This window comes from Antechinus flavipes, chromosome 4 (assembly GCF_016432865.1).
Source record: "Antechinus flavipes isolate AdamAnt ecotype Samford, QLD, Australia chromosome 4, AdamAnt_v2, whole genome shotgun sequence".
Lineage (NCBI taxonomy): Eukaryota > Metazoa > Chordata > Mammalia > Dasyuromorphia > Dasyuridae > Antechinus > Antechinus flavipes.
Window position 1 is genome coordinate 350,998,635 of NC_067401.1, and position 27,988 is coordinate 351,026,622.

General features: G+C 34.4%; 1 protein-coding gene across 11 annotated transcripts in view; it reads left to right on the forward strand.

The window, feature by feature from the left end:
• Positions 1-27,988, forward strand: part of MAP3K4 (mitogen-activated protein kinase kinase kinase 4) — a 126,237-nt gene that overhangs the window by 89,033 nt on the left and 9,216 nt on the right. For 2 of the 11 annotated variants that reach the window (XM_051998058.1, XM_051998069.1), the window contains exons 11-23: positions 1,458-1,607; positions 4,940-5,101; positions 7,690-7,823; positions 8,166-8,244; positions 9,118-9,196; positions 13,138-13,237; positions 14,256-14,390; positions 17,301-17,401; positions 18,114-18,194; positions 22,811-23,002; positions 23,967-24,037; positions 25,640-25,756; positions 26,666-26,825. In XM_051998058.1, coding sequence (XP_051854018.1) covers positions 1,458-1,607; positions 4,940-5,101; positions 7,690-7,823; positions 8,166-8,244; positions 9,118-9,196; positions 13,138-13,237; positions 14,256-14,390; positions 17,301-17,401; positions 18,114-18,194; positions 22,811-23,002; positions 23,967-24,037; positions 25,640-25,756; positions 26,666-26,825 — 1,561 coding nt within the window. The remainder of the gene's footprint in view (positions 1-1,457; positions 1,608-4,939; positions 5,102-7,689; positions 7,824-8,165; positions 8,245-9,117; positions 9,197-13,137; positions 13,238-14,255; positions 14,391-17,300; positions 17,402-18,113; positions 18,195-22,810; positions 23,003-23,966; positions 24,038-25,639; positions 25,757-26,665; positions 26,826-27,988) is intronic. The other 9 variants (XM_051998062.1, XM_051998059.1, XM_051998063.1 and 6 more) reach the window with 9 other exon arrangements.

The window sequence follows — 27,988 nt, forward strand, 5'->3', positions numbered from 1 at the left end:
AGAAGGTAACTGAGAAGAATCAGAAAATAAAAGCCAGGGTGGAAGAAGGGATATATGCAACTCTGCCAAACATAACAAGAGGGGTCAAAAGAAATCAAAAACTGAGAAGAGGGCAGTGGATTTGGTCATTAGAAGATTAGAGATTTAAATAGATAGTTAACCATAGAAGAATATTGAGGAAAATAATTAGATGGTGAGGAAGTGGAGGTGGCGAGTTTAAACTCTCTTTTAGAAATTTGATAATTAAAGAAAAGACACAATTAAAAAGTCAAAGGGGGTGGGGGGAGAGGTTGTTGCTGTTTGTTTTGTTTTTGAGGGAATTGGAGCTTTTGTTTTTTAAGGACAGGAAAGACGAGTATGTTTATTGATAAAAGGGAAAGAACTAATAGTTGAAGCTGCCATTCAAAGGTATGGCCATTTTTGTATGTGACTGAGGCAAGATGGAGGAGTAGGCCAAGAGAAACAAGTTGGTTGATGTACTGAGTGGTCAACATGTTTGATGGGGTGTCACTTTGTATGATGAAATCCCCTAGTAAGAGAACAGGAGTTGGGAGGAGAGAAAAATTTTGAGCCATGTACCAGATAGTAAAGCAGGAAGGAGAGTGACTTGGAGGGCTGTAGAAAACATCTACCAGGTCATTTATCTATATTCAGCAGTTTATCTCTGACTTTTCCTTGGAAATGCCCCTTGCAATGGGACCTTTTGTTGTGTTCATGATTATCAATTGCATTGTGGGTATAATAATAAGAAAGGAAATGATTTTGTTAATTATGCCTAGATAAAATATATGTAGGATGGACTGATATCTAGGAAAAAAGGATCGTTAGTAATTATTGAAGAAGCTCCATGATGTAGTGGAAAAAACACTTGGCTTGATATCCAGGGACAGTGTTAGAATCCCACCACTGCTATTTATTGACTATTTTTTTGGTCAGTTCACTTAGCTTAAATATCAGTTTTATTGTCTATAAAATAAGATTCATATGGTAGGTTTCACACATAACCAATAAGGAACTCTGAAGAAGAATATGAATGAAAGATTGTCAAAAAATTTTATTACAGGAATATAAGATGGATTGTGAGAGTGAGAAATAACAGGAGCACTATGTGCTCATGATAGCAGGAGAAAATAAAAAAGACTTCCAGCAGATTGGATGGACCCTTGTATCAGATATATGAAGCATATGGACAAGTGTCACAGGTTGGGCAGGCATAGGTTGCAGTCTTTTTCCTTGGAAAGAAATTCAAAATCCGTGAGATCCATTCATATATTACTGGCTGTGCAGTGTTGTGAGAAAGCTACTTTGTAAAACTGTGAGGCACTATCATAATTTAGTTGGCTAATTTATTTAGATGTACACATGCTATTTTTTCCTTCTGACTCACACAAATTCTGGAAGTGGGAAACTTGTCATTTTTTTTTTTTCATGTACTAGATTTGGCTTTATATTCCTAGGTTGAAAATCTACTCTTGGTAGTCATGCAATCTGCTCACCTTGTGATCCAGAGAAAAGCTTTCCAGCAGTCCATTGAAGGGCTTGTAACTTTGCACCAAGAACAGACTTCGAGTCAGCCAATTATCGCCAAAGCTTTGCAGCAGCTAAAGGTATTTCCACCTTTCTCTTATATGGCATCTTTAATTCTTGAAATGTTGTGGAAAAGTTGGTATGGGTCATAGGCTGGTAGTGGAATTGAGTGAATGAATATGTGAATATAAAAAAAATGATCAAGTATTAACTTTAAGCCCTGGGAAATTTAAGAGAATCCTTGTTTTCAAGGAGTGTGCACTCTTACCAGGAGAGACTATGGAAATAAAGGAACAGTTGTTAGGGAATGGTTTTTTTGAGAAGTAATAGTATTCCAGAGCAAGAGGTAGAAAGTGGAGACTGAGAGAACAAATGGGGAATGTGTACAGCAAATAGTATGTCAGGAAAAGGATTGTCAAACATGATGCTCAGAACCACCTAGATATGGCCATCTGTCAATCAACAGTCTTGATTTTTATTCTGTATCTCTCTCACTAAATGTTTACCAAATGTGTATACATATAGGATACAAATATAAAAGATGAAACAAAATTTCTACTCTTAAGGAGCTTGCATTAACACAAAATGATACAATTTTAGTAGTGTAAGAAACCTTAAAAATTATTTAGCTAACATAAAATGATATAATTTTAGTAGTAAGAAACCTTAGGAATGATTTAGCACTTGCTCATTTTACAGGCATGGAGCCTGACACCCAAAAAGGTTAAGTTGATTATCCAGTATCACACAATACAGACACTGTGCTAAGCACTGGGGATACAAAGAAAAGGAAAAACAAACACAAAAAGCATTCAAGGAATGCACAATGTAATGGAGGCGACAACACACAAGAAACAGGATAGATAGGGACTTGTCTCAGTGTGCTCGCTCTAAGATTCAACAGGAATAGCAAAGTCATCTTGTAGAAGGCGGCCCTTTAGCTGAGTCTTGAAGGAAACCGAGGTGAAGGTGAGCAGGAAAAGGATGTTCAGCCAGAGAAGGTGTTCAGAGTCAGGAAGTGGATGTCCTGGGTGAGGAATTAATGTTGAATTAAAGGATGCTGGGATGCAAGGCAGATTGGTCAGAGAGGATGATAGCAGCACTGTGAGTAGTACAAACAGAGCAGGACTTGAACCAGGAGGGGAATCCAAGTCTCCCAATCCCAAATCATCACTAGTCCACTAATGTTGACTGAAGGGACTACAAAATCATTGCCTTGATGGTTATTTATTCATAGCTTTAACAACTTCTTGTGTTTTATTCACACTCACACAATGTGGGCATCCCCTGGTTTGAAGCATAAGAGCTAGTTGTGTACCTAAGTACTAATCTCAAAGTCGAGATGTGCTCAGTTCAGTTTTGTGACTATCGGCAGGGCAAAATGGAGATGAAACGACTTCCTAGTAACTACCCCTCAGAAATATTGGGAGACTCCAATCAGAGAACGATTGGTACAAGCTCCGCATGTGTTAAGGTGAAAAATAAATGTCACTTATTGTCATTAATACGTGTGAAGTTTGTTGAAGAGCAAAAAGAAGGTTCCATTGGGTGTTCCATACCTCCAGGGAGGCAGCCTTCTGTGGGCAGAAAACTTTATTTAGCTCTCTTTGCAGCGTGGGTTATCCTGCTTCTGCTTTTCAGACCTGTGCTTAATTTATCATTTGTTACAACCAGATCAGGGTTTCCTTGTTTCTCAAGTGTCTGTCTGAGGGTGTCTTTTGTCTGGCTTATGTCCCACTAACTGCTCACTGTTACTTGCCTAGGCCCTCAGGAGAGCTGGAGGAGGGATGCTCATCTGTGGATGTAGATGCAGATGGCATTTTTTGTCCAAAGTCTATTGGGATTGCCTTGGATCACTGAACCACTGAGAAGAACCAAGCCTTTCACAGTTGATCATCGCACATTCTTGCTGTTATTGTGTACAATGTATTCCTGGTTCTGCTTGTTTGACTCAGGATCAGTTCATATAAATCTTTCCAAGCCTTTCTAAAATCAGCTAGTTCATCATTTCTTATAGAATAATGATATTCCATTATCTTCATATATCTCAATTTGTTCAGCCATTTCCAAATTATGGGCATCTATTCATTTTCCAATTCTTTGTTCCCACAAAAAAGAGCTGCTACAAACATTTTTTGCACATGTGGGTCCTTTCTCCTTTGTAATTTACAGGGAATGTTTTTCAGTGGGATAAGCATATACAAAAGGATAAACTCACCATTTTGGATTCTAAAACTTTTTTTTTTTTTTTTTTTTTTTTTTTTTGGCGCTGAGGCAACTGGGGTTAAGTGACTTGCCCAGGGTCACAGAGGTAGGAAGTATTAAGTGTTTGAGATCAGATTGGAACTCAGGTCCTCCTGATTTCAGGGCTGATAGTCTATCCACTGCACTATCTAGCTGCCCCACATGAATTTTCTATTTTAAAAGTTAATAGTAAAGCAAAGAAGCCATAATTGCCAGCTGTTAAAGCTGTATACATACTCACCACAGCATTTTAAGATAAGATAGTTGAAAATTATAGGATGGAAGCTCATTTATATTTTGCTCCTTCCACACTACTTGCCATTTGCTCCTGTCGCAGATAACCTACCACAGGGTAGTGGATGTTGACTTTTTAATAGAGAGATAGAGATAGAGATTAAACAAATATCATTTGTAAACAAATGTGTCCTTTCTTGAGAAAGGGCATTAAGTAAGAGGCATTGCTATGAATGTTCCAGATTTATTTTAGAATATACCTTTACTGTCTTTATCAAGTGCCTCTCCCAAACCTTTCTCTTTCATCCACCAATTGTATTTATCTTCCATTAACTTCAACTTTCCATTCTATGTTCATGTTTGTTATAGCACCTCCTACTTTAAAGACTTTTCCAATGTAGAACAACATATTTTTTATTTTCTATTAGTCATAATAAGGACCTCTTCTTTTCCAGCAGCCTTTCTATTTAACTATTCTTTCTTAAAATCTCTTTTTCAGCATACTGGGCCTGAAAGTATAGTTTTGTTTGTTTTTTTTAAGACTGTTCATTGACCCTCCTCTGCCTAAGGAATAAAATCTAAGTTCCTACAAATTACCACAGATCTGTACAATATGGTTCATTTAAAAACAAAGAATAATGAAAATGAGGTCATTTTGGCAAATTTAATTAAGCATTTTCATCTAGAATAGATCTTATTGGTCTTCTATGAATACAGGTTTTCTAAAGTGAAGAGATAAACCTTTCTGTAAAATTTCCTTTATTTTTATGGAGATAATCATTCATATGTTATTTTAAACAAGAAAGGTGGCAACTGGGTAAAATTGTTAGAAACATTATTTTCTTTCTAATAATGCTTATTAAAAATGTTACAGGAAGTTATGTGGATCATCTCAACTTAAAATCATTCATTTGTTTTTGTTTTTGTTTTTTAGGATGATGCATTGCAGCTGTGCAACAAAATAAGTGATGCCATTGACCAAGTAGACCACATATTCACATCAGAATTTGATGCTGAAGTTGATGAGTCAGAGTCTGCCACCTTGCAGCAGTACTATCGTGAAGCCATGATTCAAGGTTACAATTTTGGTTTTGAGGTAAATGCAGAAAAATAAGACTCATGCTAGGGCTTGCACCTGGGGAGAAAGCCCATAATTAATTGTAGCTGAAACATTCTAAATTTAATTCTTAGCCTAAAGCTTGGTTTTTAGTTTCCACTTGGTTTTGAGTAAATAACTGAAAACTTTGTCTTTGACATTTTTTAATTTTTTTTCATAAAGAGGCAGAAGTTGGGAAAGAACTGGAAAATAAGATTTCTTTTTTCTTTTCTTTTCTTTTTTTAGCTTTTATTTACAAGTTTATATGCATGGGTAATTTTACAGCATTGACAATTGCCAAACCTTTTCTTCCAGTTTTTCCCCTCCTTCCCCTCATCCCCTCCCACAGATGGCAAGTTGACAATACATGTTAAATATGTTAAAGTATAAATTAAATACAATATAAGTATACATGTCCAAACAGTTATTTTGCTGTACAAAAAGAATCGGACTTTGAAATATTGTACGATTGGCCTGTGAAGGAAATTAAAAATGCAGGCGGACAAAAATAGAGGGATTGGGAATTCTATGTAATGGTTCATAGTCATCTCCCAGAGTTCTTTTGCTGGTGTGGCTGGTTCAGTTCATTATTGCTCTGTTGGAACTGATTTGGTTCACCTCATTGCTGGAGATGGCCACGTCCATCAGAATTGATCATTATATAGTATTGTTGTTGAAGTATATAATGATCTTCTGATCTTGCTCATTTCACTCAGCATCAGCTCATGTAAGTCTTTCCAGGCCTTTCTGAAATCATCTTTCTGGTCATTTCTTACCAAACAATAATATTCCATAATGGTATAAGATTTCTTTACCAAAAATATTTTTTATCTTGAGGAAATATCTGAATTTTTTATGAAAGTGGTCCACTGAAAAAGCTATTAGATGTGCAGAATATTCTTTTAATTATATTGAATTAATTTGAACATTTTGTATAACATTCATATAACTAAAATTCATGCAGTTACATTTTTTAGGTTATAAAACTGTCAGATGTTTATGTAGTAAAAATACATTCGTTGAATAATTTTTTACTTTTAAATGATACAGATAATCTATCAATGCAACTTTTGAGATTATTATTCATAATAGAACACTTTCATGGTATAGTGCAGGGATCCTCAAACTTTTTAAATAGGGAGCCAGTTCACTGTCCCTCAAACTGTTGGAGGGCCGGACTATAGTAAAAACAAAAACTTTGTTTTGTGGGCCTTTAAATAAAAAAACTTCATAGCCCTGGGTGAGGGGGATAAATGTCCTCAGCTGCCTCATCTGGCCTGCGGGCTGTAGTTTAAGGACCCCTGATATAGTGGATAGTGAACTAGTCTTAGAGCTAAGAAAACAAGAGTTGAAGCCCTGTGATCCAAGGCAAATCACATGACTGCTTAGAGCTGTAAGTAGTTCTCTAAGACTACAGTTTGCAGATAAGATGCCAATCTGCATAGGTAGAGGAAGTTTCCAGAATTAATGAAATAAGAAGGTTAGTTCCCATTCCTAGTCTTCATAATTCTACCTAATCCCATTATGGATACCCTTTCTCAGAAATTCTCCTTATTTCTTAATTTAAAAAATTCTTTTTTTGTTTATTATTTCTGCTTATTTCATGAGAAGGCAATTTATAATTTGTTAGTTTTCCTCCAAACTATAGCATTCTCAAGATTGTCTTATGTGTTAAAATGTATAAATTATTGAATTACGTAGGTATATAGATTTAGATATAACCTTAATATCAAATGAGATAACTTCAAAGCACCAAATTCTATTTATTATCATCCTCTCATTTTATAGATGAGGAAACTGATAGCCAGGGAGCTTTGTTGATGTCTAAGTTCACATAGCCAATAAGTGGCATACCATGGTTTTTGATCCCAGAACCTCTAAATCTGGAAATAATGTGAAATCAATGGAATATGCTGGACTTGGAGCCAGAAAAGAATTGGTTTCAAATCTTGGTTCTGACAATAGTTGGATGGCCAGTTTAACTTCTCTGTGCTCAATAAAGAAATTGTGTAATTCATTCATTTTCACGTATACAGTTATTAAAATGAGATTTCATGGATTTGGGAAACAGGATTATTCTTTTTTACAAATAAAGTTAGCATTTTAAACCATTGTTGTGTGAGGAAAGAAAAGTGGACTTGATGTCAGATAATCTGACAGATAAGTATTGGTTCTGCTATTTATTATCCATGTGATCTTTCACAAATAACCTAATTTCTCTGAACCTTGTTTCCATATCTGTAAAAGGAGAACGTTTATTTTGTAATATGAACTCTCTAGTTTTTGTGAGGAATGTGCTTTGTAAACATTGTTTAAAAAAAAGCAGTATAATGTATATATCAAGCGTGTGTACACTTAGGATTTCATGTGTATGTGTATAATTACTGCTGTTTTTTCCTAATATTTCAGAAACTGTATAGTGTCTTTTGCCATTCTTGCATTGGAAAAAAATTATCTTGAAGGTAATTGATAATAGTCTAAAAGGGTCAGATTATAAGCAGGCACTTTTTAATAAAAAATATAAAAATGTTATAGTTTTATTATAGTTGTTGAAATCCTAATGCTTTTTAATGCAATTTAACTTTCAGTATCACAAAGAAGTTGTTCGTCTGATGTCTGGAACATTTAGACAGAAGATTGGAGATAAATATATTAGCTTTGCCAGAAAGTGGATGAATTATGTGCTAACTAAATGTGAGAGTGGTCGTGGTACCAGACCCAGGTAATACTCAAGTGGATTTCTTTTGTTTATAAATCAAATAAGTTTATTGCCCATTTCTTAAATATTAAATAAAAATTGTTAATAGAGTTTGTGGACATAAAAGAGCCTCTTGATCCTGATTATTATAGATAAGATAGTTGCTTCAAGATTTCATATTAAAATGATTTTTAAAAGTAATTTTCTTCATTTCAAATTGGATTATGAATAAAGATTTTTACATTTTCCCTTGAAAATTTCAGAATTTGACAAGTTCATTTTTGTGAAATTAATATTTCCATAAATAAATTAGAACTCTTTGTTTTTCCTAGTTGTTTACTTGTAATTATTGAATTCTTTTCACAGGTGGGCAACTCAAGGTTTTGATTTTCTGCAAGCAATTGAACCAGGCTTTATTTCAGCACTTCCTGAAGATGACTTTTTGGTATGGAATTAATAATTTTAAAATGTGTAGAAATTAAGTGTTCTTTAAATATATTTCAGTTTTTTTGGCTTTGAGTCTGTAATGTCTTATTGTTTTCCTACATAATTAAATGTAATTACTTGGTATTTTATACATATTCAATATTTGTCTTCTCTCATTTTATGCCATTATTATAACTGCTGATTAGATAGGGTATAGCATACACGCACACACACACACACACACACGCACACACACACACATATGTATATATCTTTTATAAAATACCAAGTTACCACTTTGTCCTATAATATTCCAACTATAAAGACACTTGGTATTTACTTATAATGAAGAAGAAAAAATTTAATTGGATAAATTTGATATCAATGTTTAATTTCTTGCTAAATATTACATATTGTTATTGTTACTTTCAAATTAAAGCAAAAACAATAAGAATAGAAATATAGACATACACTTTATTCAAACTTAGAATTATATCATATAAAGAGGCATTTGTATGTGCCTAACAGTAAAATATACCTAAGTATGCAAGCAGATAATTACTAAGGGTAATAAAAAAGACTTTTTGTAAATATGTTATCATTCTGCTCTTGTGTAATATACATCAGAGTAGTTAAATTGTAGTATTTAAACTGCATTGCATTCATCTGTAAAAACCATATTTTTATAGGTCTTGATTTTCATTGAACTAAAGAATATTTCTCAGTTAGCAAAAATATATTACTATATGAAATGTGGAGAAATGGGAGACAGAAATTGTTTTACTAAGCTAGATAAGATTGTTTTTTGAACACCACTAACAATGCCAGATTATTTTATAACACTTATATTGAAAATAACATTTTCTCTCTTCTCCTTTGCTTTGATTTTTAGAGTTTACAAGCTTTGATGAATGAATGCATTGGTCATGTGATAGGAAAACCTCACAGTCCTGTTACAGGTCTGTACCTTGGTAAGACATAGTAGTTACCGGCAGGTCTTTGGAAGACAGTCTAACTCGAGTGAATCAGATAATTTATTTCTCTGTCCTGTCCTTCACAGAACATATTCAATTTCATTTTTAACATATAAAAGTAAATTGGTCATTAAAATATGTAGGAAAAATTTCAGTACACATGAATTAATTGCAAAGATAGTTGTAGCAGTGGTTAGTATGAACAAACGTAAAAGTAAAAATCTACTGCACTACAAGTTTATCATTAAGTCTAAAGTATGACATAGTTGTTAAACAAGCTAATTTAAGACTGTATCATGTGGTCATTTATTAATACCAGCATGATAATCAGAATAATGGTAGTAGTAGTTTTACTGTGCTTGGTTCTTAAGATTAATCTGGCCCTCATGTGGACTATGGTTTTCTATTTTAGATGCTCCATTTTCATGGGTTTATGTGGAATTACTATATTCCTATTTTAAAATATCTGAAGGACTCTCCTGTGGGAGAAGGAAGATACATATTTTGTTTATATCATGAAATTAGAACTAGAACCAGTTGAAAAGAAGGAAACACTTTCCAGCAGTTACAGGTGATGAGGTATGAGAGTACGTCATCTATCAGTGGAGGAATATAAATTAAGACTAGAAGCACTATCTCTGGAAATAGTTTATATAAAATTATTTTAAATGTGGTAAGACTTTAGACTATGGTCTATGAAGACAGCAAGAAATCCGATATAAGTTATATATTTATACATGTACTGTCATTTTAAACATTTTCATATTAGTCATGTTGTGAAAGAAAAATCAGGATAAAGGAAAAACCACAAGGAAAAAAAAAAAAAACAAAAAAAGGTGAAAACAGTATGCTTTCATCTACATTCAGTCTCCATAGTTCTCTCTCTGGATGCAGATGGCATTTTCTAAACAGATCCTTTGGAATTGTGTTCAATCACAATATTGCTGGTAAGAATTAAGTTTATCACAGTTGATCATCACACAGTCTGTTACTGTATACATTGTTCTGCTCAGTTCATGGAAATCTGAAATCAGCTTGCTCATCATTTCTTGTAGAACAATAATATTTCATTACCTTCATTTACCATAATTTATTCAGCCATTCTCCAACTGGTGGGCATCCACTCAGTTTCCAGTATCTAGCCACTACAAAAAGGGCTGCCATAAATGTTTTTGCACATGTGGGTCCCTTTCCCCCCTTTAAGGTCTCTTTGGGATACAGACCTAGTAGAGACATTGCTGATTAAAGCGTATGCACAGTCTGCTAGCCCTTTGGGCATAGTTCCCTATTGCTTTCCAGAATGACTAGATCAGTTCATAATACCAACAATACATTAGTGTTTCAGGGGTAATATCAATGTTATTTTCTCATTCATTCATTTGAATTCTTCTTGGGATTTACTTACCAGACATATGAAATGACTTGCAATTTCCTTCTCCAGTTCATTTGACAGATGAAACTGAGGGGGCTAAGTTACTTGCTCAGAGTCACACAGCTAATGTCTGAATTCAGATTTGAACCCATGAAGATTCCAGGTCTGGTTTTTTTGTGCACAATGGTGCCACCTAGCCATCCTGTATACTGGATAATAAAAGTAACTGATGACAATTACAAGTGCTTTAATGGCTAATTTTTTTATTTTTAAAAAGCATTTTACATACATATTTATTTTTGAAAATAACTACTTGATATGAGAGGGGTAATTATCATTTTGGGAAGGCAAAAGAGTACTGGGCAAAATGTTAAGAAAGAGTTGGGTCGGAATCTTCCTTTATATGCTACATTTGGGACAAGTCACCAAAGTTTCTGAGCCTTGGTTTCCTTATCTGTAAAACTGTGATAAAAGCATTTGTAGTACAGCATTGATGTAATGAGCTATAAGAGAATGTGTATAAATTGCTTGATAAAACTTAAAGCATCTTCATATGTATATAAATATAATTCATCTTCATTTTTTCTGATGAAGAAACTGAAAATTATCTAAAATAAGACTGACCTAAAATTCTAGTAAATGGCAAAACTGTAATTTGAACCAAGGTCTTCTGATTCCAAATCCAGAGCTCTGTCAGTTACACCAGAACTCAGTCTCTTAGCAATTTTTCAGATCCAGAAGGGTGCCAGATATGATTCAAGTATAAACATGAGACAGACCTCCTAGGAGCGTCAATAGGTACACATACACATCTATGCAGAGTGACCAGGAGATTGTTCCTGAGAAAACACAGGAGCAACTGGGGGATGACGTAAATAGGAAGCAGTAATTGAAAGAAGATGGGGGTTCTAGATGAGGGGAAGGTGTCTTTGTAAAATTTCCTTAAGCAGAGAAAAGAAGAATGTTGTCCTGAGGAAGTATTAAATTGGCCAGTGAGACAGGACTGTAAAATTTGGAAAGTGGGATTGGGGCCAAGTTGGGAAAAGCAGTAAATGCCAGTGAGATGAGTTTATGTTTGGTACTAAAAGTTGATGGTGAGCTGGGGAAAGAGGTATGGTGCAACTTGTGCTACAGGTATATCCCTGTCACATCTTACAGTATATTTTCAGCTTCTGGAAAGAGAGATGCAGAACAGACTCTGTCCTTATGAAAGAAGGAACATCTCTGTTTTATGGCTCTTGCCACCCAGAATTCAAGATAATTTCCCTTCCTGCCTTTTGTTTGACTTCTTCCCCTATATTTATTTCCCTTTTCTACCAGTACTTATTGGTAAGAACATTGCTATATGATGTTGATTGCTTATAATTTTTACTTGTAGCTGTACAAACAAAACATGGCAAAAACAAACAAAAAAAACCTCAACTGTAAACCTTTGACCCTTTGGAGGTCTATCCCAATTCCTGAATTCTAGCTCATTAGTTTCCTGATGTCCTCTCCCCCCCTCCACTGAATGTACTGGGAGGTGAGGTAGAGTTGAGTTTTCCCAAGCTATTGTGACTCAGGGTTCGGTAACCTCAAGCTGGGGGACCCAGATGGGATTAGAAATAGGAGAGGGTGCACTGAGGGAATGTTAATGGACTGTAATAGTTGACAAGCAGCTGTGGTTGTGATGGAGACAACCTATGAATGGCTTGAGCCATCTTCCTCTCACTGGTTGGTTGATCAAATACCTCCTGGAATCCAGCTATACCTCCAAAAAAACCCTATACTCCTCCCTTTGGAAATCAAAGATGAATTGCTGTGCTTTCTTATGTAGTAAACATTGCACAAGTTATAGTGGAGTGAGCATTAGATTAGGAATTGTGATGCTACGTAAATACTTTTGTGACGAGGAACAAAATTAAAAATTTATTCCTTCCTTTGTAGACCTCAGCTTCCTAATTTTAAGAGTAAGGAGGCTGGACTAGATAACACTCTAGAGTCCCTTTGAGCCCTCAGATCTGTGATCTGATAACCTAGGTAGGTACCACTACTGACTCACTCTGACCTAAGAGAAATCATAAACTCTCTAGACTTAAGTTTTCTCAACTGTAAAATCAGTAAACAAATTTTCTTTCAACCTATATCACAAAAATAACATTTTAATGTTTTGTAACTTTCCATTTACAAAATGTTATTCATTGCAAATTTTAATGAATAAATATATTAGTACTTGCTGTATATCTAGGAAAGACAGTGTGAGGTTGTGTATAGTGGTATTCTTGATGTCAGGAAGCCCTGATTTCAGAGCTCATTTCTGACCTGATCTCAGCTCTGACTTTTAATCTCATCATCCATGCGACTGATAAATTATGCCCTTCCTGGACCTGACACGTCTTTAAAATAAAGGGACTGATTCAGTCCCTTTGTTTTCCCATGTCTCTTCTAACTCAATAGCTGTGTTCCAATTGTGTATGCATATGTTTATATATGTAGTTTAATTTTGTTTACTCTGTATTTTATTAGACTGACCTTTTACTGTTGAATGCCTTTAGAGTTTCCATTTGTTGTCTTTTTTTCATTCTAGCAGCTATACATCGGAACAGCCCCCGTCCTGTGAAGGTACCCCGATGTCACAGTGACCCTCCCAATCCACATCTCATTATCCCAACTCCTGATGGATTCAGGTATTTGGTGTTTCACCAGTCATTCGCATTATAAATCCCCTTTTGTATAACAGGTTAAAACTAATGAGAATGCCAGATGCTTGCCTCTGAAATTTTATTTTTTCCTGCTGTTCTTTTTCATGTTTATTAGAAAAGTTATTTCTGTTTTCTTGATAGCTATAAGAAAGTATTGAAATTTGAACATAGACAAGAGGTTTTTACAGATAATAAAACATTAATTTTCTTTTACGCAAATACTCAAATAATCTATGCTTTTGTCAGTGTGGGCAACTCTTAAGTAATGATGGCAAATATTCTTTGACTTAATTAAAGGAAACTATACAAGGTGCCCAGAAATAATTAGTTCATAAGTATCAGAGGTGGGATTTGAATCCAGGTCTTGCTGACCCCAACTCCAGCACTTCATCATCTATGCAGTGTTGCTCTATCACCTTGTGTAGAAATGGCTATTGTATGTGTGCTTTCTAGCCTTTCAGCAGTCTTTCCTTTTTCTTTCTTTAAGAAAGCAAATTAGAATTTGTATTATACAGGGAACCTTTAAAAGTAAATTTTTATTAAAAAAAAAATGAAAGAGTTAACTATATTTCTCTCTTTTTTGTCCTGATTTCCATGTGTGTTCTTCCACGGCACACTTCTAGACCACCAAGTGAGAGGTTAGAAAATATGGTACATGAAAGATATGATCCTTGAATGTGGTGGCATTTCTGCATCTTTTTGAATTGTGATCTTCAGTTTTAAATAGGTTAGCATTCTCTTTGCTAGATGGGGACTGCTTTTAAAAGCACAGTGATCTTTTTTTTGTTGTTGTTTAAACCCCTTTTAGTGAATTATTTTAAAAACTGGGAAATTTTTTTAGACAGAACCAGTCTGTGAAATGAATTTCAAAGGGAAATCATATATATATATATATAATTTTTTTTTAAATTTTCAGTTCTCTTTTACATTTGCTCATCTTATTTAATTTCAAATTAAAAAACAACTGACAACCCAGGCCTTTTTCCATTTGTATTTCCTGAAGTTTTCCTTCTTATCACAGCACTCGGAGTGTGCCTTCTGACGTGCGGAACCCATGCAGTGCTGCTGCCAGTCGCCCCGCCCCAGCCGGCAGCGACTCCGCTCCACTCAAACCTGTCAGCAATACAAATGATAACAGGTAGTTCCACCCCACCAGTGTCATCTCTGTTGCCATCCCAGATGCAGTCTGCTTTTAGTTGACGTAAGGTGTTTAAAAGTAGGACTTGCTTCAGACATGGGATATGGACTTCTGGTTGAGGGTCTTTTAGTCTCCCTGCTCCTGGAAGCTACACAATTTTTTTCCCCCCTTAGGATAGATAATATGGCCACTTTTATTTCTGACAGAGTTTGATAGGAACCCAAATGTACTAAATTATCTCTCAGTAATAACTCTAGCTATAGCACCAAAGGGGAAAGAATATTTTTCAGTATAAAGTGCTTTGACATATAGAAAGAGTTTCCTGCTGAGTAATGTAGAGATTTCAGAGGAATTCTTTAGCTAGTATCTTTAATTAGTTTCTTACCTTAGTAGAAAATTTCTTCCTCTTTGAATTTAAATAATTAATGATAAAGAATTTAATTTACTAGCTAGTAAATCACAAAATAAACTTAAAATGTAGGTTTACGTTTTCATTTGCTCATGTTGAATTGGGATGTATTTCTTAGCAAGTTTCAGAAAAATATACCAATTTTCTGAATAAACAAGTAAAAATAAAGAATATATAATTTTACCTTAAGTATCTCTTTGGCAGTTATTTTGTCATATTTTAATTTTAATCATAAATTTTAAATACAGATCTTACCACCATGTACATAGACTTAAAGATAATTGATTTAGCCACATCTTCAACTTTACAAAGGGTATTTACCTTCACAGAATCTTAGCATGGAAAGGGATATGAAAGGAAACAAACATAAATATTTGTTTCCAACTACTCCCTGAGTAATAATTCAAAATCCAGTTTTAAATTAAAAAGCTTCATTGTTGAGAAATGAATTATCTCAGAAGTAATCCTTTCTTCTAAAAAAATATAATGTGTCCCCTAGCAAAACTATTTAGATTGCTAAAAAAAGGAGAAAAGAACTGTTGTGTACTCCTTTCCTTCTAGACACACTATTTTGGTATTTTTAAGACATAGTGCATCACCTCAGAATTTAAAGTGGGCTGAAGAATTAGCATGCTTTGAAATTCATATCCAATCTTGACACAAACATTTATAGCTTTTGGTTCAAGTTAAATATTAAATTAAACAGCATTAAATTTCTGATGCTAAAAATAATAAAAATTTGGTACAGATTATAAGTTGTATGTTAAAAAAAGATAAAAGTTAACTTATTTAAGTAAAATATCTATTTTATAAATGATGGAACAAATCAACGTATGGTTAAAAAAAAATCATTTCCCCACAATGTACTGTTAAAGCTTGTGTATATTTTTCCCTAGCCTAATATTTCCATCAAATTAAATGATAGCTTTTTTGAAATAGAAAATCTGAAGTAATTTCTTACATGTGAAAGAAACTCATGATTTTTTTAATTAAAGGTCTTTTTTACATAGGTGGTGATATTAAGTAAACATAAAAACCAAAAAAGATAAGATTGACAATTATGCATACAGTTTTATATTTGGGGGTATATATATATATATATATTTTTCCTATATGTATATAATGTAGGCGACAATGACTGAACCGTTCTCCAGTTTTGGGCATTACAGTTTTAAGATGCGATCACCATGCGGTGAAATTTTAAAAGACATAGAGATTTACTTGATCTCTATGGATATAGTGCTTTAAAACATCATTAGGTTTTTCCTAACCGTTCTTTCAAACATATGTAATTCATGTGATATTAAACTTTTATCATTGACTATAGAGATTTCCTATTATAGTGAAAACATATATGAAACTTAGAGTTGGAAGACATTGAATTTTAAAAAGCTTTTATAGGATAACATTGTTATCGGACAATTTATATTTATATAACTTCTTAATGTAATATTTTTATATTTTTTCATTTATTTGACTCTGTGGCATCCCTATATATGGAGGTAGCATATAAGAAATCATAGGGAAGAGAGAAGCTAAGTAATTTTCTTATGGTCTTTAATTGTATTACTTAGGACCAGATCTCATGTCAGCCTATTTACTCTAAGTGTTTTCAACCTGGTTCATGGAATAATGACTGTATTATTATGTGGCATTTACATCGGGGCAAAGTTTTCCAAAAGCTCAGTGAAGTAAATCACATAAGTATAGTTACTTCCATTTTCCACAAAACTACTCTAGTTATCTCTTTCAAAAAATCTAGGGAATTTGGAAATATTTGACTTATTTACAACAGATGCTGTATATTGGGGTTCTGATAAATGAAAAATAATGAGGACTCTTGAGATATCAGAATTTTTGAAAATCATTGATATAAATGATATTCCTTTTAGCCCACTTGCTATTTTATATAAAATAAGAGCACAAATGCTACCATACTTCATTAAATTCCTGTCAGCATAGCATAGGACCCTATTCTTAATAGTTCCCATACTTTCAGATTCTGATGTAGTCTATCTTGTTTTGTTCTCTTTAAATTTTTATATTAACATTTATCTTCATAAATACCAATTTAATTTCTTTTGAAGCAGTCGCTTTGTGCATTTGATATTTTGTTCTGAACAATAGAGTTGACTGTCCTCTTGCACTTCTGCTTTGCTACCATTTGTTACTATTTTTCACATGTATGCTTTTATTGTCCTGGGTTCATCTGAGAGAGAAATCTGTTAGATCTTCCTGTCACTGACTCTTAATCTAAATAAAATTACCAAAAGTGATGTAGATGGCATGGTAGCATTTTTAAGTATACGGGGATCAAAGCAGTTTTCTATGATACAGAATATTTCATCAGGATTGTTAGGTGACACAGAAGAAAAGCACAATTTAGATGAGGTTATTGGGTTCTCTTCACTTAGAATTAATATCCTTATGAAAATTTCTCATAGCTTAAGTGTAGGAACTACTGAACCAGTCTTAAGTCAGTGTTTAAAATATTGAAACAGGGGATCCAGTGTTCCAGAAAATGATCGTTTGGCCTCGATAGCTGCTGAATTGCAATTCAGATCATTGAGTCGACATTCAAGCCCCACTGAGGAGCGAGAAGGTGAGTATTCAGATATTTGTTACCCCATTTTCAATTCTAGCAGTCCTTTTCAGTATTACATTTCTTGTTACCTCCTAATAAAAGGTATTTGGGGAGGGTAATTATCATTGAAGTAAAAATTGAGAAGAGACAAGAAGATGTTGTTTTCCCAAGAATGAAAGTGCTTAAAATTGTTTTTACTTCTTATATGCATGTTTTATCATCATACTTTTTTACACAGTTATTTCGATTACTGAGTTTTTGTTGTAGTTTTAAAATATCAAAATGACACCATCTAGATCTTTGATAACATTAAAATTCCACTATAAAATTATCCAAGAAAAGATTTTCAAAGCTGGGTTATTTGGTAAACAGCAGTACAATATTATTAGGACTTATAGAGGAAGCCAATGTTGATCAGGGGCCAAAGGTAGATTTAATTTTGAAATCTTGTGTTTTGTTGTTGTTTGTGTGATAGTGCTAACTATACTTTTGTGTTCATTGTACTTCTAATTCTATAACCTACTGACAGTTCATTAGTTTGATCACTTTCTAGAATTGATTCTAGGGAAGGTTTTATCATTCTTAAGTCAAATTTAGTTGAAGCTAAGAACCAGTTAGGAGAAGTAATGTCCATTAACCAATGCCATTCAGGGTTTCAAAATTACTGTTATAATACATATTTTGATAATTTTAGAATTACTAGAATTTTAGTCAAAAATATTTCTTTCAGAGCCTTCATACCCAAAAGGAGATTCAAGTGGACCAACACGAAGAAGTTGGGAACTTCGGACTCTGATCAGCCAAAATAAAGGTAAAAAAGAAGATTGCATTTCATATTCTTTTAGCATAATCTTTAAGTGTAAGAAAAAGTAATTGAATTAAAATGTGCTTTGGTTTATGTTTTTTTTTTTTTTAAACCCTCATAAATTTCTTAAAAACAAGACTGAAAAAGTTAGATCTTCCCCCTAAGTAAAATGTCTACAAAATATGACAAGATATAGGAAGAAGGATTTTTGCTCATTTTTTCCCTTAGTTTTAAAAAGTGATGAACAAATTTTTATAATACCTAGACTAAGGGATAAGAAATATAAACTGTTTTTCATTTCTTCTCTCAAGCAACCAGTATAGATGATGACACAAGAAACATATCAATTGTCTCTTTATCTTTTTATATATATAACAGCCAAATGACACTTTAAAAGGCAGTAAGGAGTTTAAGAAACAGAATGATTGTCAAAAGATCTAGATATAGTAAAAGGATTTCAGTGTAGTCAATGGGTCTTGACAAAAGGATGAGACTTAGATAAATGGAAGTGGAGTTAAAATTGACTAAACATTTAACAGCCTACTATGTAAATTACTATCCTAGGTATTGAGAAAGCAAAGATGAAAAATGATAATCCCTATCCTCATGTCACATATAGTCAGGGTTGGGGCACGTGGATAATAAATAAATAAATAAATCAGGGTTGGGGCACGTGGATAATAAATAAATAAATATATATATATGATTGGGCAAAGGAGAGCTACATACTAATTCTAAGAAAATTTGAGGCAACAGAAATCTATGTTAGTTAGAATTTCAGGGAGTAAATTAAAGCTGCTAGTGTTACCTGAGAGGAGATCAGGCCTATGCTGGCATGGTGGTCATGTTTAAGGGTCAAGAAAATGAGGGGATATGTTCTGGAGATAGAATTATCAGGACGTGGAACTGGGATTTGCATGAGGAAAAAGTGAGAATCAAGGGTGACTTTGAGATTGTGAATCTTGATTGCTGAGAGGATATTGATACCTATAAAAGAAATAAGGTTTGTGTGGTGAAATAGGAAATTATACTTTAGACATGTTGAGAAACTAATGGAACATTAATGTGGGGCATTTTAAAATTACAAAATAATTCCCAAAGTATCAGGTTCTAAATAGAAAATTAAATACCATTAGATTTTCTAGGTAAAGGACTAGGATAAATGAAGGACAGTTTCGTCCGTCAGAATACATACTGTGATGTTTTTTGGGGAAAATAACCAGACCCATTGAGGATTTTTTATAGTGTAATAAGATTGGAGGATTCTCCACTCAGTCTCAGCCCAATAATTAGCCATTGCAACTCTGCACTACCCTTTGTTCTTGAATCGTTTACCCTTTTTCATATCACTCTTCCTTTGTTTTGTCTAAGCCTTGTACAACTCCCACCATCTACGTCATCTCTCACAATCAGCTAAATGAAACTAGAAATCTTTAGCCTTGAGTACATAAATTCATGTTATTTAGCATCAGAGGGATCCTCATTGTAGTAAGGCAGTCCTTTTATATTTCCATAATTGATTCCCTATCCCTCTGAAAATATTCTGAATTCTTCCTTTCCTAAGCATCTCCATTCTTCTCCTCCCAGTGAAGGACCTTAAGTCTTGTTTACTGAAAAAAAGTAATGTCCTTTCAATGAAGAATTGAAACATTGATGAAGTGCTTCCTTTGTACAAAACACTGTCTCAAGCCCTGGTTGTACACCTAGTAAAGAAAGACAGTTCCTGCTTTCACGAAGGTCATATTTAATGGAAGAGACAACTTTTTAGCAGGTTTTATCTTAACTAAAAGGAACATTTCCGTGGTCCTTAGAGTACAGTGGCAAAGCAGATAAAATCATATTTTGTGATATTGAATCTTTTGACAGTAGCTGGTGGCAAGAACTTTTTTTTTCCCTGAGTCTTTGGTAGCATGGCTGTAGCACCCGAAGGAGAAGTCCTAAGCTACATCTCCACAAGGGTTTCTTCCCAGAATAATAGCTGAGTACATTAGGCTGGAAGCTTTGCCATTTGTAAGGCTTTTAGCTTCAGGATCTGTATATCTTTTTATCAGGCTCTGAAGGAAGATGGTGGTCAAGTTAGTGGTGGTAGCAGTTTAGTATTCTTTGGTGTACACTGCTTCTTATCCTTCTCTGGGAATCCCTTACTTCTTGAACTAGGCTGGCTTGCCTGCTCTCTGAGTACCAGTGGATTGGCAGTTGGTAAGGAAGGTGTGCCCCTTCTTCACTGGAGTTACTTTTCCAAAAGAGTGTTGAATCAGGCAGGACTAGTGGTCTTGGTCTGTGGGGTATTGCTACTTCAGGGCTCCTGCACCTGTCTGCCTATTAGTTAGTTGGTAATTGTTGCTGATGCTGATGAAGATTGTATGTTTCTTGTTCACAGTGATTTTTCCTCTAGGTGATGGCTTGTGGGTATTAAACTGGAAGCCATTCCAAAACTTCTTGATATCACTTCCCATTTTTTCCTTTTCTTCAAAACCGCTGACAGAAATGTGGTTCTTCTCATTAAGATCAGTTCTTTTGCGTATTCTCTTGTTCTATCTGCTTTCTTTCAGAAAATTGCGTTCTCAATCATCACCCCCTATCTCTGGAGTCTTTAACATCTTCCTATCAAATGTTTCCTTCCCCACCAAGTCATCCTCTGTTCTGTACTATTCATCATCATTCACTCCTTCCTTTCCCAGCCACACTCCTTCAAAAAGTTGTTTTAAATTTCCTGCCTACACATCCCCTCACTCATACGTCATCCCTTTGCACTGTGGCTTCTAGCACCATTTTCTGAGTGAAATTATTTTCTGCAAAATTATCACAATATAATGGTCTTTTCTCAATCTTTATCCTTTTCTACCTGGGTGCAGCATTTGATACTCCTGACCATCCTTGCCTCCCAAGTGCACTTCTCTGAGTTTTTGATACTTTTCTTTCTTGGTTCTCTGCTTACCTGCCTATCCAGTTTTCTTCCTTTTTTTTAGTGACTCACCACCCATTACACACCCTTCAGGGTAGTTTTTCCCCCCAAGATTCTGTTCTGAGGTAGACTTAGTAACTACAGTTCCCATGGGTTTAACAATCATCTCTAAGCAGGTGTGTGTGTGTGTGTGTGTATACACATACATATGACCTAAGTTGCCTCCTTATGAACATGGTTGTTATGGAAAATTAATTTTCCCCAGAGATTTTCTTTTAAACTTCCTAGTATGTATGTGATAACTCCCATGGGAAGGTTTGGGCTTTCAGTCACTGATTCCCACTCAGATACGTGGAATCTAGTTGGGTCAGCTCTGTTTTTGCTTTATGCTGTAAAAGGCCCCCACACTAGGCAGCCAAGAAGCAGCTTAGAGGCTGGTATTTAACTTACCTTGTTGGACTGTTGTTTCCTTCCTTAGTGAGCTCCTTTCTTTCCATCTCACATCATGGCACAGGGTGCTCTTCACGCACCAGTTACCTGGTTGCCTGGTTAACATGGCTGCCAAAGTAATTGTCCTAAATCTCTGCTCTGGCCCCTAGACTCCTTTGAACCAGCTTCCATGGTTTCTGTTGCCTCTGGAGTCCAAGTGCAAATTTGCCTGCTGCATTTTTAAAACCCTTCATGTCCTCATCCAACCGCCCTCCTCCCCAGGTGCTCAACTGTCTCGTGAAGCCGGCCTTTGGCCTTACGTGCTTCCAATGTACCTCCCGGCCTTTGGCACCCAGAGTTCTTACTTTCCCTTAAAGCATAGCTCCAGCACCATCTTGTGCTTCAAGTTTTTCTTTATCTGCACATTTTCAAGTGGCTTCCCTCCCAAACTACCTTGTATAAAATGGTATGAATTTGTATCTATCTTGTTTGCCATGTTGTATGTGTTTTTAATGTGTACTTGCCTCCTGTATTTGAATATTAAGCTCTGTCCTTACAAATAGAAGCTTTTATTATTTTGTGAACCAGTATCCACACTGCCAAGCACGATACAGACACACAGTGGCCTCTGACAAATTCTTAATAAGTGCTTATTGGCAGTCGCAATAAAACATGGGATGAAGATCTTTGCTAAAAGGTTGGGGGAAGAGTGTATAGAGGCCGATTTGAGGGGAGATGAAGTCTGGAACAGCCACTATATGGGATATGCTAGATTCATTTAGGGAAGAGTAAAGAATCGCTTTGCTACAGCGAGTGCTCATGTGCAACAGACCCAGTGAACTTGATTGTATATTTTCAGATAGTACTGCCCAGCAGTGGGTAAAAACATTGTAGTGTTAAACTGATTAAATCATCCTTTTAGGCTAAAAACAATGGCTTTGTGACTTTAGTCTGAACTTAAATTTCAAGTGTTATTTTATATAAAACTTCTTTAAAATGTTTTTATTAGAAATTGACTTGCACTATTAAACCTAAATATGTACCTATTAGGACAGATGTCCTCAAACTTTTTAAATAGGGGGCTAGTTCACTGTCCCTCAGACCATTGGAGGGCCGGACTATTACAAAAACAAAAACTTTGTTTTGTGGGCCTTTAAATAAAGAAACTTCATAACTCTGGGTGAGGGGGATAAACGTCCTCAGCTGCTGCATCTGTCCCGCAGGCCATAGTTTGAGGACCCCTGTATTAGGATTTTGGAACTAACAACTTTGAGGTTTTTCTCCCCAGATACTGCTTCTAAACAAGGACCCATAGAAGCTGTTCAAAAATCAGTCCGATTGTTTGAAGAAAAACGTTATCGAGAAATGAGGAGAAAGAATATCATTGGTCAAGTTTGTGACACTCCCAAATCATATGATAACGTCATGCATGTTGGATTACGAAAAGTGACCTTCAAATGGCAAAGAGGAAATAAAATTGGTAAGGGGACAGGGGAAAGAGAAACAGATAATGTTTTGCATTTTCACTTTGTAAATGTCAAAGCTTAGTGTTTATATTTGATCCATCTTGGCTTAACTGTGCTGATAAATGTGCCAGATATATATTTTTTAAGAGTTTTATGTAATGAAAATTGTCTGAGTTTCTATATCCTTTGTTTGGTCAAGAAATTTTCATTCATCTGTAGTTGTCAGAGAATCTCTTTGCCTCTTCTTTTAATTTTCCCCTAATCTACATGGAAAACTGAATGAGACTGTAAAGTTCACCTAATTGCAGGAACCTTTTTAAATTTTAAAATCTTTACAGGATTTTTCTTCAAGAACATTTTCCAGTAACAGCTGGCTCATACTAAAAAATATTTTAAAGCATATCAGTGCAACAGTGCATTTTTTAAGTTCAAAAGTTCAGTCATAGAATTTTAGATAAAAGGGTGCTCTCTTGAATATTGTCACAAAATGTTTCTAACGAGGCAACATGAAGAAATTTAAATGACAGAAATAGGAATAATTAAAATAATGCATTAAAACTACAAAGCTATAAATATGTAATTATAAACATTAACTCATCATGGTGAATTTACATGAAAATTCTCTTTAGAGAATGTTGTCTTATTGCCTTTTTACTAGTCATTTTGAAAATGACAGTATGTTTCATTTCAGATAGAAGCAGTGATGACAGTGTTGATTGATACTGTGTAATTATTGGTAAATTGGTAAAAAGTAATTTTCTGAAGTCATAACAATATAATGAAAATAGCACTAAAGAGTCAGGAGGCCTGGCTCCTAACTCTTGACTCTTCTAAGCTTTGTGCCATTGGGATAATTTCACTTGTCTGAGCCTTAAAAAGGTGCCTCATCTCTGAAGGGAAAGGGTTAGATTGCCGTCTCTTCCAGGTCATTTTCTGTAAAATAAGAAATTTTTTTTGTTTTTTCCCTGTTGTTTATAGGAGAAGGCCAGTATGGAAAAGTCTATACTTGTATCAGTGTTGATACTGGTGAATTGATGGCAATGAAGGAAGTGAGTATCATTCCACCTTCTCTGTCAGGCATTACACTTTGAGATAGGACTAATACTTTGAGGTTTTTTTGGTTAGAAATTTTATGAAGAATTACTTCTTGTATTTTCTGAGATACTCAAGAAATTGCATAGACATATTCTTCCTTATACCAATTTAAAATCAAAGATTAAAATATTATCAAATACTAACATAGTAATATACCTTTACATCCTCTTTCTGGGTTTCAGTTTTCTCCTCTGTAAAATGGAGTTGGCAACAGCATACTCTATGATCTTTTATAGTTCTAATTCCAAAGATCCTATGTCAAAAATGTAAGGGTACTAAAAAAAAATCTATATATCTATGTGTGTGTGTGTGTATCTCATATAAGCTTCATTGCTGTTTCTCAACATAAATTAATGTTTTTTAACATAAATATATAAAAGTCAATTCTTACATTCTTTTTCACTCTTTATTGTTGAGGTAATTTGATTTAATTAAGAGTTATAGAAGTGCAAATCTAACAAACAACTAATCCAAAGAAATTTAGATGGAAAATCTGTTTAAAAGTTCTTAAGAAAGAGAACTTATATTGATGTTTTAAAATTTTAAGAAATTAGGGAAAATTTATTTCAAGAGAAGAAATGAGTTTCTATTTTTGCTATTAATTTTTCTTATTGTTACAGTACTATCAGTATTTGGTAGAATCATTAACAAGATGACCTTCTACCCAATCACAATTTTCTAGATTTTGGACTTTTTAATTTCTATTGGTCTAGGCTTTCATATTTTGATTATAGTCTCCTTTATAATTTTCCCCCACCTCTTGACTATTTTATATAGTGCTTTTGATTAAATCTTCTTTCTTTTTGGCATGACATAACCTTGCTGGGAAACTTTCAGTGATTCTGAGCTGCCTTCAGAATAAAGCCCAAAATTAGTCTTCCACTATTGTTCCAAACTTTTTTTACTTCTCTTTTACTACATAAACTACTATAGCTGCCTCCTGGTGCATACTAAATATTATCCACATTTCTCTTTCCCACTCATCTGATGAGTCCTACATGCCTTGGAAACTCTTGCTTATGTTCAGCTTCAGTTAATCTCTTCCCCATGAGTCTTTCTGTCATTATAGCTATCCATCGTAAATCATTTCCTCTTCCTAGTTCCTGGGGCATTTATTTGTGCTACTTATTTGGCACCTAGCATCATGTTCTAGCCAGTATTGTTTATCTTTTTATAAGTACATCCTGTCTTCTCAGCTAAACTATTCAGTGCCTTGAGGGCAAAAAGCATGTCCTAAATGATGTATCTCTGGTACCCTATGTGCTTAATAAATATTTGAATACCATTTGCAACTATGAAAATTAGCTTACCAGAAAGCATTGTGCTGAATACTAAAACATAGATGTTAATATCTTGACATAAATGTCTATATTTGGAATTCAATTGTGGCTTTAAAAAATCCAGAATTACTGATGCAAATAACCAGTCATACTGCTTTTTTTCTTTTCAGCGATACCAAAATATGCCAACAGATGGCTTTGCAACCCTATTATTTCACATTACAGCTTTCTAGTTTGTAATGATAGCAATAGTAATTGACATTTTCAATATTGCAGATTCGATTTCAGCCGAATGACCACAAAACTATCAAAGAGACTGCAGATGAACTGAAAATATTTGAAGGCATTAAGCACCCCAATCTGGTTCGGTATTTTGGTGTGGAGCTTCATAGAGTAAGCCAACATTAATCACACATGCAATTCTGAGTGAGGAATCAGTAAGGGTACAGATGGAGTCCTGTTCTACATCACAGGTCTTCTCATTTCAGAGCACAGTAACTTTGCCTAATTATAAGGAAATCTCCATGAGTTACATCATTTCTGCCTTCTCTCTGAAACTAGAGGAATTCTTCCTAAAATGTAAGTTGTAGATTGTAGTCATTAACCCGACATTATAAAGCACTGAAACCCATCCTGCCTGCCAGTCACAAAGTTCATCTAAGTATCCTTTGTTCTTAAGAATTTATTTCATTGTTTGTTTTTTTTTCCACCTGAACCAGTGACTGTTAAATATCTTTGACTTAGTTAAATGTGTCTTCTTAAAATTACACATTTATGAAATGAGAGAAGATGTAAAATGTACTTTTAAAGCTATCAAAGAAACTTCTTCCCCTTGAGAATAGATGCTAAAACATTGAGGGAAATAGTCCAACTGCTTGGGAACCTCATTTCACTTTGGGGGAAGTGGATTCAGTTCCTTTTTATGTTTTCCTAAATAATTTTCAAATTAGAAAAGGATGTGTTTCAGTACTTAATAATATATCCTTTGGGAAGTCCTGCTGGTCCCTGTCTGGGATTATAAAGCAGTCTAAATTTGGTAGGATTACAAAAATTTATTTCATGTCTTTTGTAGGAGGTGGTGTTCCCCAAATAGCTGTATAATTCCAGACAGAGACAGGCAGGAGAAGTCCTCCTGGAAGAGTTAGAAACAAACAATTTAAAAATATGCAGAAAATAAGATTAGTATGACAGCATTAGAAAGGAGATTTATTTAGGACTTATTTACAAGTTGTCCAGAATGAACATTTGTATTTCTTTTGTATTTGAAGAAATTAATAGTGTTTAACTTGATTTTTACTGCAGGAAGAAATGTATATTTTCATGGAATATTGTGATGAGGGCACTCTGGAAGAAGTGTCAAGACTGGGCCTTCAAGAACATGTTATTCGCTTGTACTCAAAGCAGATCACCATTGCTATTAATGTACTGCATGAGCATGGTATAGTTCATCGTGACATCAAAGGTAAGTTGTATTTATGAGGGGCCTTAAGTAGTCCTCTGTCGTTAACTAGAGAATAAGAGAAGGAATTCACACTTTGTTACAAGGATGTAACCCTGTTGTTTAGATCTTGGTAGTGAACTTAAAGAATTCAAATCCATCATGGGCCAGGCTATATGTTTTGCTACAGTGCAGAGATTTGGAACTAGAAGTCACAAGGTATATCAGATATTTGTTTCAGTATTTTAAAGAAAGCCAACCTAAAATCTAGCCTTCTTACCACACTTTTATGGTTACTATCTGGGGGTTGTTCTGCACTAGACAAAATTTCTCTGTTTTCTTTTGTCTTAATACAAATCTTCTGGTTAGCACTGGCTACCAAGAATATTTCAAGTTTTTAAAAATTCAGGACTGAGTCATCCTGAATTGACCAGCATATTGCCAGATTTTAGCTGACCATATTATAGTCATATGTCATTCTGGACATTTATTGGATTGTTTTTTCCAAAGCCATTACATTGCCTAATTCCATACTGTCAGTTATAAAGTGCTACTATAAAGTTTTTTTATGTATGGGTTCTTTATCTCTTTGGGAATTTAGGTATAGTAATGGTATCATTAGATTAAAGAATATATGTGTTTTAGTGAGTTTGAGGATACAATTCCAAACTTTTCCAGATTTGATTAATTTCCAACTCCATAAACAGTACATTAATGTGCTTATTAACTGCTCCTGCCAACAATTATCATTTCCTTTTTTGAAATCTTTGTTATCTGATAGACATGAGATGGAATCTCAGGATTGTTTTAAATTGTATTTTCCTAATAGTGATTTTTGGAATATCTTTTTTATATATAGACATGTCAATAACTTAGATTTCTTGTCAGTTCATTTCTCTTGAGTAGCTATATAATTCTTATATGATTGAATCTTTCTATATTTTGAATATCAGAATTTTAAATCTAGATTGGTTGGTTGATTTTCTGATGTATTCATATGAACCATGAAACTAACTCCACTCTGTCATTTTCTTCCTGCTTATCAGCTCTCTAGTTACAACCTATTCATTAATACCCTTCACATCTCTTTTTACCTGCTAATGGATGTTTTCCCCTTAAATATAGATGTCCTTCTGTCACTTAAAATTTTATGTGTAAAACCAAATTTATCATCTCAACTTGAAATC